Source organism: Panthera onca, chromosome A1 (genome assembly GCF_046562875.1).
Source record: "Panthera onca isolate mPanOnc1 chromosome A1, mPanOnc1 haplotype 2, whole genome shotgun sequence".
In the NCBI taxonomy this organism is placed as follows: domain Eukaryota; kingdom Metazoa; phylum Chordata; class Mammalia; order Carnivora; family Felidae; genus Panthera; species Panthera onca.
The window spans coordinates 9,012,092-9,024,895 of NC_138339.1; the positions used below are offsets into that span (position 1 = coordinate 9,012,092).

General features: G+C 42.1%; 1 protein-coding gene across 4 annotated transcripts in view; it reads right to left on the minus strand.

Moving 5' to 3' along the window:
- The window catches only part of CTNND2 (catenin delta 2), a 957,890-nt gene that overhangs the window by 397,397 nt on the left and 547,689 nt on the right, over positions 1 to 12,804 (minus strand). For all 4 annotated transcript variants that reach the window (XM_060634364.3, XM_060634362.3, XM_078444403.2 and 1 more), the window contains exon 6: positions 11,354 to 11,526. In XM_060634364.3, the coding sequence (XP_060490347.3) occupies positions 11,354 to 11,526 (173 nt within the window). The remainder of the gene's footprint in view (positions 1 to 11,353; positions 11,527 to 12,804) is intronic.

Consider the following 12,804-nt stretch of genomic DNA (forward strand, 5'->3'; position numbering starts at 1 on the left):
AATGCTATGTAGAACTCTAGGATTTAAATGTTAGACTGATGTGGCTACCAGGAAAGCCCTGAACACACTTTGCACACATTTAATTTTCCTTTTAATCCGTTGACACTTCTAGTCTCAGGAGTGCTGGCTGCTAAATATTACTGTCTCAAAAGATTCCTTAAATGGCCCCCGAGTCCGTAGAAGTTTTGAGAACTGGCCTATCACCTCCAGATATTTTGACAGGCTATAGCAGCCCATTCGACAATCTCTCTCTCTCTTTTTTTAAAGTTTATTTATTTATTTTGAGAGGGGGGAGGAGCAGAGAGAGAGCATCCCAAGCAGGCTCCACGCTGCCAGCGCGGAGCCTGACAGGGGGCTTGAACTCACGAACTGTGAGATCGTGGCCTGAGCTGAAATCAGTAACTGGACCCTTAACTGACTGAGCCACCCAGGTGCCCCATTCCAAAATCTTTTAAATTGCGTAGGATCTTGGTGCAATTTGGCCATTTTTTTACATGAAAATAATTAAAACATAAAAAAAAATTTGTATGCTTTTTAAGATTGGTATTGCTCACGTTGTTAATGTTCTGTATCAGCACTGTCCAATATGGTAGCCACTAGACACAGGAGTCTATTGGGTACTTAACATCGGCATTGGATTTTAACACATATTTAATTTTAATTAATTTGAATTCCAACAGGCAACTGTAGGTGGTGGCCTACCTCACTGGACTGACTATTGCGTATGTCCCTTTGCAGTTTTCAATAAATAACCCTTGGATGTTAGACTCCGTTCTGAAGGCTGTGGAGTAATCAGGGCCTAAGAATGATTCTTTGGCTACACAAAGAAATCTGTTTTTGAGCATCAATTAGACAAAAGCAGTAATGTTTTGGAAGTTTGTTTCCACTCTTGTGTTTATGTTTTGTTCCATTATATAATTTGTCTAGCAACTCTTAGCCAGTTAAGGATACAATATCTGTGCCTCAGATCTAGGCTTATTACTACCTAGGTCATTGGGTTAAAATAAGATAGGCAGATTTCAACACACATAGAATGAATGTTACCCACTTGACTGTCACAGAAGCTCAATTCCACCTTAAAAGTGTGTTAACACTATAAAACTGTGAAGCCAGTTTTAAAGGTAGCATTCCAAAACTTCACTTAAAACAAACAAACAAAGTAAAACCAGGGATGCCTGGGTGGCTCAGCTGGTTAAGCATCCGACTTCAGCTCAGGTCATGATCTCATGGTTGGCTGATAGCTCAGAGCCCGGAATCTGCTTTGGATTCTGTGTCTCCCCCTCTCTCTGCCCCTCTCCTGCTTGTGCTCTGTCTCTCTCAAAAATAAACAAACAAAAAAAAATCCTGAACAACAATATCAACAAAAAACTAATGACTATGACACCTTCTTCCCTAAGGATATTTGGAAATGCAGTAGGAATTGATATAACCTTCTTATTGATGATGAGACCCTTGGGATGATATAAAACTTTTTTTACATACTTGGGGCAGACTGTGCCCTAATACTGTCTTCTAAGACAGTCCTTTGGAGAAGGACGATTTCTGTCTGGGTCTTCATTTTCAGCTCTTGGGAACAGACTCCACCCAAAGGGTTACTTTGTTTTTCCTACCCCTCTGAAATAGGAGACCCACCCATGTGAAATTAACAAGGAAGTAGAACATTGCCAAATAGACACTCTGATTAAATAGTTTCCAATAGGCTGAGTTTGGTACACACTAAATGTCTTTCTTTTCTTGCTTCCCATTACGGAAATTCATCAAGAGAAAAGTGAAACATTATTCCAGTTCCCATGGCTACTTTAAGTACATTATATCTCAAATTTAAAAAAAGTCGGGATTTGTTTTTTAATGACACATGAGCAATATATAAAATTTATGAAAGTTCTTATAGATTAAGTATTTCGTCTGCATAATAGTTTACATATAAGTTTCAGATGGGTCAGATTTAGCAAATACTCGTTGTGATTTATACATTTATGTTTGTGTGTGTTTGTGTGTATACACTTATACACCAAGGCCTCTTGTGTAATTGTGGAGTACCTTTATATCTACTTTATGAAAGTGTTTAAGGGGAGAATGGATTTTCAAAGTGTAGTAAAAAGAGTACTAAAATGGGAATTTAGGCAATGTATACATTATTCCCACCACCCATTAGCCAACAGTATTCAAGATCCATGCTTTAATTCATTCCCTAACTCAGTAAACCATAAACTAGCACCTGCTATGTTCCACATACAAATGAGGACTTTGTTCTTGAAGGTCTCTCTGCGATCGTATTTTACCATGACATTATTGTGGAGACCTATCATCATTTATACAGAATAATGCCAGGTTAACAATTATGACATCGTTCTTTTCGGGAAGCCTGAATCTCTGAAAATATGGCACTCTTGGACCAGAATGTGGCACTGGCCTCAACAGAGAGCAGAGTCACTTCCTCGTCCTTTACATTTTATCTTGCATAAACAGGGTGAGGCTGGGCATAGGGGTGACGTGGGGTAGAAGTTCTCCAAACTTGGAAACTTATTTAATCCTCATTGTCTGGGGATCGGGCAGTGCCAGGAAAGCAAAACAAAACCCAGCCATGCTTCCAGCCAGTTAAAAAAGAAACTTGACAGCCTGGACTGTCTAAGGAATCTTGACTTCAAACCACAAGTAAGCAGTGTCACCGAGCAACACAACGTTCTATAAAGCAGGCCCATGATTTATGGGAAGTCCCCGTGAAGACGCATTCAGACCTGCCAAGTTTCCTGGAATTGTCAGCGAGACCCCTAACTCTGGGTCAGGAGGAGTATTTGCCCGGAAAGCTGGGCAGCCAGGCCGACACTGTCAGGAATGGGGAACAGGAGTCCTTGTTTCATGGCTTCCCAGAGGGAGCCGTCGATCAGCTGTCTGTTTTCCCCTCGGGCCACATTCATCACCTTCACTTTCCTGGGATTACCATCAGACTGGTGAACCTAATAATTCATGGTGCAGACAGTCTTGGTTGTGGTGACTACGGAGGTCCTGGGCAAAAATACTGGCATGCGAGGCGAAGCCGGTGAGCATGTTTCAAAGCAAGGGAGACACCACAGGGCCAGGGTGCCAAAGAACACACACACACAGAGACAACACTGACTCAGTGAGCAAGGGGTGGGCAGCCAGTTGAGGCAAATAAGAGAATAAAAGCAATGACTGAATAATATTTGTTTGATGAGTTAAGAAACTTGAATAGTGTTTAAATACTAAGTAAATAGGACATGGCTTTAAGAGGACATCTTTTAAAAATGTTTTATGTTTACTTACTTTTGAGAGAGAGAGAGAGAGAGAGTGAGAGAGAGAGAGAGAACCAGGGAGGGGCTGACAGAGAGGGAGACAGAATCAGAAGCAGGCTCCAGGCTCCAAGCTGTCAGGACACAGCCCAATGCGGGTCTTGAACCCACGGACCGTGAGATCATGACCTGAGCCAAAGTTGGACACTAACCGGCTGAGCCACCCAGGTGTCCCATAAGATGAAGTCTCTGAAGAAATACATTTCTAAACCATAACAATCTGGTAACACGATTTAGAAATATTAGCTACATGCTATTGATTAAAATATCTGAGAGCACGGAGAACTTTCCTAGAGTAAGTCTGCATGGGGCTTTAGGTCAGCACACTCAGGTGCTCAGGATGACAAAGCCGTCGACCCTCACAACTTGGAAAAGAGAAGAAATCACACCTCCAGAAAGCAGTCGCATTGAGGTATTATCAGAAATGTTCCTACAGTACAAAATAATTAAAATGAATCGACATTCCCCAAAAGTTTTGTGCCCTTGAACTAACTTACTCCCTGGGATGAAATACATCTTCCTGAGCACTACTACCATTGCCCCCCGCCCCCGAATTTTGATAACCTCTCTTTTGAAATTAACTTTAGAAGGAATGTCACTCTTTAATATAATCCCCAAGGTAGAAAAGTCTGGTGCTGTGACAAAGGTTTGATTTTGGAAATAGCCAAATAGAATCATGAAGACCTTTGTCCAGCAATTCCCTTGAGGAGCACTGGTTTTGGTAAAAACTAACAGGAAACATAAAGAGAGCTTCTGGTCACAGTTCATACTATCCCTGGAGTCATCACTGCTGGATGAGAACGGAAGCACAGGGTTTACCTGGCGGTGACCTTGTCCTAACAGCAAAAGGTGGTACCCAGAGCAAAGTAAACTTAGGTAATTGTAACAACCAAGGAGTTGGGAAGAAATTCCTTCTTCAGAGGAGGACAATTTAATTTAAAGGACCCTAAGAGCTATAATCTCTGAGATAATAATGGAGACCGCACTCACTGCTTTCTTTTTGCAGGAGGGTCTCAAAATTATGAGAGAAAGCGAGAGAGAGTGTGAGAGAAAGGGAGAGAGCACTGCTCTTGCAAATCATGTCTGTCACTCAAGTGAGAAGGAGGCACTAAGTGAGCCCTTTTCCAAGGTTTCCCAGACACTATAAAAACAGGGTGGTGCAGACTTTTGCATCCTGGGTGATGGATTTTCCTACCCTCTGACCTCCACTTAATAAAAGTATGATTAGGGCCATTATCAATAAATATTCAGACAAGTATTTCCTATGGCCATTAAAAGTCTCTATGAATGGAAAGAAAAGAGAGAAAAAGAAAACAGTGACTTACATAAATTTGTCTTAAAGAATATATAAGGAGGGCTTCTGGATAGCAACTTTTTCAAAAAAACTAAACGGGCCTTGGGAAAAATATACTACCAAGAAAAACGGTTTATTTCGGCAAGAGGTTCATTCAGTATTTACTTCAAGAAGCCACATCAAATGTTTACTTAGGAGAGGAAATGTTATAGTACAACACACACACACCCTCCCTGCAAGGAGAGATGTTTCACCTACTGAAGCCAGATTAAATATATTTATACTGGAAACAGAAAATGGAGGGGGAAGATTTTAAAGCAGCGCAATGAGGAAAGATTTCCAATAGGTGGTCATCTGAAAACTATCTTAAAAGAACCACTAGTTTGCCACAGACAAGTCAAGGAAAATAGACAAAATGGCATGATTTCTCCTCTAAATGCTATGCACTGTATATATGCTAAATGCATCCATGTAATTTTGTGTTTCCCAAGGTCATGGGCGACTTTTCTCTTCATCAATGTTACCAGACAACGACTTTGCTCATAATGAAGCAAATCGGAGTGATGTCACCCCAATTGTCTGTATGACCCTTTTCATTCAGCGGTCAATAAATAGGTGTTTACTGGGGACTTGCTCCTCCTCTACACCACGTGGGTCTCTGTCCACTGAGCCACCATCCCCCGAGCTCTCCACCCCCTTGACCTTCACATCGTCCTGATGTGAGACTGCACCACCTGTAAGAGATGCTCCAAATTCAACAAACACCAGGGCGTTGGCCCAAGTGGGCAGATGGCATATTTATAATTACGATAAAGCCTACATGAGCACTTTTAAGACATAAAAGTCGGTGCCACATTAAATAAGCGGCCCGCATCAAAAAGAAATGGCAACTTTGCTTCTGAGAAAGCTTACTGCTTTTCTAGGATAGATCCACTATCGCCCAGTTTTATTCCACCAAACCAGCATACGATTCTGACTTTCCTACAGCAAGCAGGCATTTTTCTAGAATTATAAATACGCACCTACTTACATCAGTTCTGCGGAAGAACATGAGAGCGGTGTTAAAACCTTGAGGGTCCAATGCTACTTTGCTAGTGCCCCTTATACAGGGATATACTTTCTCTCTTGCACATTTTGTTTCTTTGAGGGAAGAAATGCTCGGCGAGACTACTTCATGTTTGCACATGGGGAGACACCGACATTTTTAGAGCTACTCCTCAATGCATTTCATATAATCCACAGGGAATCTGATGTGAGCGGAAGCAGACAAGCCTGGAGGAGATCCAGCTTCTCTATCAGCTCTCTACCCACAACCTCTGTGGTACGACTGTAAAGAGGGAGGCTGGGGTTTGAGGAGCCTGATGGACACCTGGTGAACCCTGGGCCGGTCACTTGGGATATGGAGGTCAACTGTGTGTGGTTCCTACTCTGGCAGCAAAGGCAGTCTGATCGAAGAAACAGACTCTTGCGTGACTAACTACAGGCGTTATACGTGATACGGTAGAATGATGCTTTCAAGCCTACGTCAGGCCATGCAGTGCCTCTGAGAGTAAAACACAAGGTCCTCACAATAACGGGCTGGGTTTCCAGCCCCTTTGAAAAGTGCTGCACCCGCTTTAGCTTCCCTGCTGCTCCATCAAGATGCCAGGCCACCTCATCCGGGAGCCATTCACTGTATTTCGTGTCCCCACGACACCCCTACATACAGCTACCTCTCTCCCCATCTTCAGGTCTTTCCCAATCCTTACCTTCTGCACAAGGCCCCATATACCACACCCGGTCCCACACTTTGGATCCTGCTTATCCTGTTCTGCGTCATTTCCTCCTCATAGAAATCATCGCTGTCTAACAAACTATGTAATGTACTTATTCCCTGTGTCGATATTCTGCGTTCTCATTGCTGCTGCTGGAATGTAGGTTCCTTGAGGGCGGGGATTGTGTCTATTTTCTTTCCTGCTCTCTCCCAAGCACACACAACAGCACACGGCTTACAACAGGCACACGAAGCGTCTCAGATGCATTAAAGAATAACCCACGGATGGGGAGACTGGGTGGCTCGGTCGGTTAAGCCTCTGACTTTGGCTCAGGTCACGATCATCTCACGGTTTGTGGGTTCGAGCCCTGCATTGGGCTCTGTGCTGACACCTCCGAGCCTGAAGCCTGCTTTGGTATCTGTGTCTCCCTCTCTCTCTGCCCCTCCCCTGCTTGCACCCTCTCTCTCTCTCTCAAAAATAAATAAGCATTAAAAAAAAAAAAAGAATAGCCCATAGATACACAAATGTAACTGGGGCACCTCAGGAGAGTTACATAAAGGACAAGGTTGACTTGGAGGAGGAAGGGACGGAGGGAGGGAGGGAGAGGTTATCTACACAGCCTGATTAGAGTCTGGGGCATGGAGACTGCAAGGTGGGGTAAAGAATAACCATAAATTGGCTCATGTTACTTCCCAGAAAGGCCTTGGGGGCTGATAGGTAGGGTCTTACCTTCTATGCCTCCCAGTCTCCTAAACTCAACCTAGTGTCTGAGGGGAAGGACTTTCAAGGATTGTAGTTAGGGCAACACCAGAGAATCAATATTCTATTGCACCTTTTGTGACTCATAGTTTTATCTGCAGACTGATACGATGGGGCAATGTAGGTGAGGCATGTATTGCCGGGGTCTGGTGTAGAGCGGGTGATGGTCACTCCACCAACATTTATTCTGCTGAATAAGTCAGAGTTGTTTCTTTTTAATTGAAATTAGAATCTTTGAACACACATGATACTCCTTTGACATTGCATGGTGACATGATTTATGAGCCAGACACAAAACCATTTGCTTTACTTTAGAATTACACATATTTTTTAAGACCCACACACACACAAAAAAAAAACCAAAAAAAAAAAAAAAAAAAAAAGAAATGTTTTTGTGTTGATTGATTATTGACCTTATTAACTTGGTCTGGCATCTGTTGGCAATAATTTGAATTTCCCTAGCCCCGCTGGCACTTTCAAACTGCAAGGTATTCTAAAAATTAATCCAGCCTTGAAGACATGAGCTTTCGCACCAGTCAGAATATTGAAAAGAATGTGTCACTGGGCTCTGAAAAACCACTGGAATAGAGGGATTCTCGAGATAATCTAAACAAAAGGGATGCTATTGGAATGGGAAATGGTGCCCCTACTTTCTAGGTATAATGCTAAAGCCAACTAAAAATACTGTTTACTTGTTCAACGCTTCTCTGACATTATTTTGAAGTCAGAGGTCCTACTGGGTATTCAATAAAACATGACTTTCCTACTGCAGCACAGAAAAGCTAAAAGTAACTCATGGTACCAAGATCTACCACTTAGTAAAATAAATAAGATTTAGGTGTTTGCCAACAGCCTCAATCCTGTTAATCAAGTGGATTAGAACAACCCCCTGCTTTGAATGTTCAGACTTTCCATCCACCCACCTGCCAGAGTAAATGAGTATGCCAGTCACTTTTGGCTCAAACTTAAGTTATCACTTTGAACATGCACATTTATAGACGTCTTCAAACTATAACTCTGATGACTTCAAATACATAGCTTTGATATCTTTATAACTTTGTTACATTTTCTGATTAAATTTTAAAGCAGACTTTTAATGTGAGGCCCAGTCCTGTCATTCTGAGTTTCCACTGTTATACTCCCATGTTAAGTACTGAATGAAAGAATTAGCTCCAAACAGAACTTCTATAACACGGAAGTAGATAAACTGCCATACTGCTCGTCCACATTTATAGACCTCTGACTAGATCCAAGCTGTTGACATGGTCAATAATAAAAGGAAACCTATGAAACAGTGCTGGAATCACTAGGCTTCAACTCAGTCCAGATTTTGTGCCCTGTTTTACCACTGCTTCCTTAAAATGGTGTGTGACAACGTCTCTAAATGTGATGAGCTTGAATTTTCCCGTCTTTAAAGTGTAGATACTAATACAGCCCCGTGGTGGGCATGAAATAAGATGATGCACGTAAAACAGATTACTTCTGCGTGCTTAATAAATGGTAGCTACTGGGGCGCCTGGGTGGCTCAGTCGGTTAAGCGACCGACTTCAGCTCAGGTCATGATCTCACAGTCCATGAGTTCAAGCCCCGCGTCAGGCTCTGTGCTGACAGCTCAGAGCTTGGAGCCTGCTTCCGATTCTGTGTCTCCCTCTCTCTCTGACCCTCCCTCATTCATGCTCTGTCTCTCTCTGTCTCAAAAATAAATAAACATTAAAAAAAAAATTTAAAAAAATGGTAGCTACTAATTTTATAAGAAAGCTTTGCTTTAACAGCTAGTCATTATACAGCTATGTGTGAATTGAACTTAGAAGATGCTCACAGATGAGTTGAGAAGTTAACTGATTTTTCATTTTCTATTGACATTTCTATTTTCCATGATGCTCAGCTATGGTAATACAGATTTAAAAAAAGAAACTGATTCAGTGTTTCAGCTCAAATTACAGAGGTCTTAGGTATTTATGAAAAAAAAAAGCCAAACAGGAGTAATATGAGTTCAAGATATTTTTTTAAAAAGACAGAACTTTATTGTTTTACTACCTGTGTGTCTTAGAAGTTCTAGGAGGCTGGTAAAAGCTAAATTCATAACCTTCGCAGGTTAATTTGAGTATAAAATATTCCTCATTTCTGAATGTGGCCTCTTGGACCTAGAAGTATAGTCAGATACAAGGATAATAGAGGGTGTGTAATACAGTTGCTTGCTTCCAAAGAATTCAAAATTGAGTGCATTCTACCACAATCACTGTATCATGGTCAAAGAGAAGACAGATGAGAAGGAGAAAAATAGTTCCTTTCAAGAATGGGATGCTTTTGAGAAAAAAAAAATCTACATCTACATAGTGAAATCACAGCTTCCATTTTATCTTTTAATAAAATAAAATTAGATTAAAAAAAAATCTAACAATATTTCCTATGCTGACAACACCCAGTGTTTCAAACATCACATAATGAATGTTCTTAGGTAATGAAAAACTACGCAGTATTATGTATATGTGATAAATGCATGTGTGTATGATTTTTTTCTAATAAATTAAAAACCATTTTTAGATAGTCCCTCGCATATCCTTGCATCTTTCTTTCAGGGAAATAGAACAGACCAGTACATTTAAAGAACAGTGATCCTGGGGTGTCTGGGTGGCTCAGTGGGTTAAGGGTCCGACCTCGGCTGAGGTCATGATCTCACGGTCTGTGAGTTTGAGTCCCGTGTTGGGCTCTGTGCTGGCAGCTCAGAGCCTGGAGCCTACTTCAGATTCTGTCTCTCTCTCTCTCTCTCTCTCTCTCTCTCTGCTCCTTCCCCGCTCACGTTCTCACTCTCTCAAAAATAAATAAACATTAAAAAAAATCAAGCACCGCAAGGGTCACACACTGCACCACAACAGGGGAGCCGGCCAATCTTCTCAGTGGAATGTTTTATTTACCCCTCCCTTTTATTCACATACCCTGTGCTTGGCATCCCCAAGAAGGTAAAAGTCACAAAGCCACTGACGGACAAGGGTGTTGCCTGCAGGAGGTAATCGTATTTTTAACATATTGCCAGGGCAATAATTTAATAATTGAAATGCACTGAGACTTTTCAGTTCATGCTTCTCTGTGTCCATGTCACTGAAAATCAGCATCTCCCGGTGACCATACCATATGCCATTCTGGCTCGCCTTACCTCCTACCTGTCTGCAGACATTTCCAGAGGGCCACCGGGATGGCTAGGGGCTGCTGATAAAAGAGGAAAATGGCCCTGCCCTCAGGTTGCTTTCAGTTTTTAGGTGGAAAGATCCACAGATGTGTAGTAACGATAAACTGATAACAGAGATGGATGGGTTTGGTCGTTGGAAGCCCCCAGATGGGCAGTGCAGCTGGGGAACTGTTCCTGGCGGAGGTAATGGGGTACGGAGGTCCCGAGCGTTAGTGCAGAAAGGATGAAATGAAGCTCATCAGCTTAAAGGGCTACTTTGAAGGTGGCCGGTTCTTCATTCCAGGACCAAACATGCAGAGATTACAGTACGTTTAAAGTCGCTGAAGAGAAGAGAGCCCTCCAATCAATACATTAATTCTGGTGGGCTGACCAACTAAAGCCTGCACCCCCAAATTAACATGTAAATAACGCTTACATCTCGCGTGAAAAACAAATTCAGGTGAGGAGCTAGTTCTCTTTACCAAGAGCTGATCTCAACTGCACCTGATGAATTTGTGCTGTGAAACGACAGGAGAAAGTGCGCGGCTTTAAAGAAACAATTATAGGCACATTTCAAAATCAAACCTGACAACGTGTAACCACTCCTAAACTAATCACAGTTATCTACAGAAGAGTTCGGTGTACTTGATTATGCATTAATACTATGTTCCTTGATACGATTATGCCCAAGGAATAATTTCGTGCTTTTTTTTTTTTTTTTTAGGAGAAAAAATTGGTTCCAGGTGCACTCACAAACTCGGAGTGTCTGTCATATTTATATCCCATATAGACACAGAAATAGTAACGAGGCACACATTCACATAGATGAGCCCGTACAAAGCAGACAGCAGGAGTGATCCACAGACATTCCTCAAGAAAATATCTACAATTCGGTGTTACTTGAGAATGGTATTTGATCATTCATTTCCTTCACTCACAGCCCTGAAGGCATCTTTCCTAACTTTCCCAAGTTACCGGGCATGCCTGAAGAGGGGAGGAGGGAACGCGGTGGCCAGCTCGCAGCCCTGCTCCCCACCTGCTCCCGTGGAACCCCCATTCCCACACGTACCTGGCTGAAGCCGTGGGCCGCACCTCGGGCTTGCGCGCCTCGGGCAGGGAGCTGCGAAGGGGCCGTGTCACCCAGGGCCAGGGTCTGGTTGCTATGGTAGCTGGCCGGATACTGGAAGGACCCTTCAGGTTTGGAATTGAGCTGAAGTGCACTCTGGGAGAGCAGGCTGGGCCCTGCATTGAAAGTCATTTAGAGCAGTAAGTGACAGCCTCAGTGAAGCAGAAATGACATGTATTATTTATTGAGAGTAGCCTAGAATTATCACACGCGCATGATTCCAGCCATCTATGCTTTGAATTCTGAGAACTAAAATGACCATATAATTTGACTCCAGCTCTTAAATGAGATTTTTCTTTTTTGGCGGTTTAAAAGTTCTCAAAAGAGTAGAGTTTTTTCAAGTGATCTCATCCTGACCTACATAGAGACATTTCTTATGAGACAAATTAGTTAATCAAGGAGTTATTTTTGGATTACACAATATCAGAAACATTTGAAATAATTTAAAAGTCTACCTTTTGGCTCATGTTAATTGTGTTAATATAATTCTATCTCCTACTTAATTATCAGGATGCTGAAGTGCTCGAAACCTTCCAAGCAGTGGCAAATTGCGCTGTATAAATAGTGATGTAATACCTCAATGCCTGAAGGGTAGACAGTGTTTAAAATATTAATAGGTCTTCAAACAATGCAGAATTCACCCTGATCTCACAGAATAAGCAGCCACTGGCTGGTTATCTTTGCCATCGCAGCCGTGTGCAGAACAATGAGAAGATACAGTGCTCAAATTGGTGTTGCTAATGTGGCTGATGTTACAAGTGATGGAGATATGAGACTCAGTTCCTGGCCGTCCTATTTAATTATACTTTGTACGAGAAACTGCGTTTTATTGTATTCCTTTCTATTTCAATGGGCTCCTTGTGAGAGTTTGCCCACTTTCTCTTTAAGCAAATGTCTTTAATCGAATGTTTTACCGACTCGTCTTGGGGGTTAAAAGAGCCCAAGCACACTTGTGTGTGTCTGAGAGGGGCTTGGGGTGAGGAGGGGGAGTTGGGTGGGAAGGACTTGGCAATGCAAGCTTTCTCATGCTATCTGAACCACAGCACAAAGTCTCTCCCTCTTTTGATAGAGCATAATTATATACACACAGACTACGCTGTAATCATCATCCATCCTTAATCGCCCTCTTTGGCTATTTTAGACAATAGTATCATTCCTGATAAATGTGGGCAGATTTCAAGTTCCCCACTTCTTTCTTTTCAAGAATATAACATGGCTTCATGTTTCGAATGAAACCACAGATTTGACCTGCGATAGTATAAAAGTGATGTATATTTCTCAAAAAGCATCAGTTCCTATAATGTTTGCCATTTAAGAACTTCTTCCGCCTTCCTTCCCTCGAATTCTTTGGTGAGAACTCTAAACAATGCAAATATACCTTCTCATCATTGGAT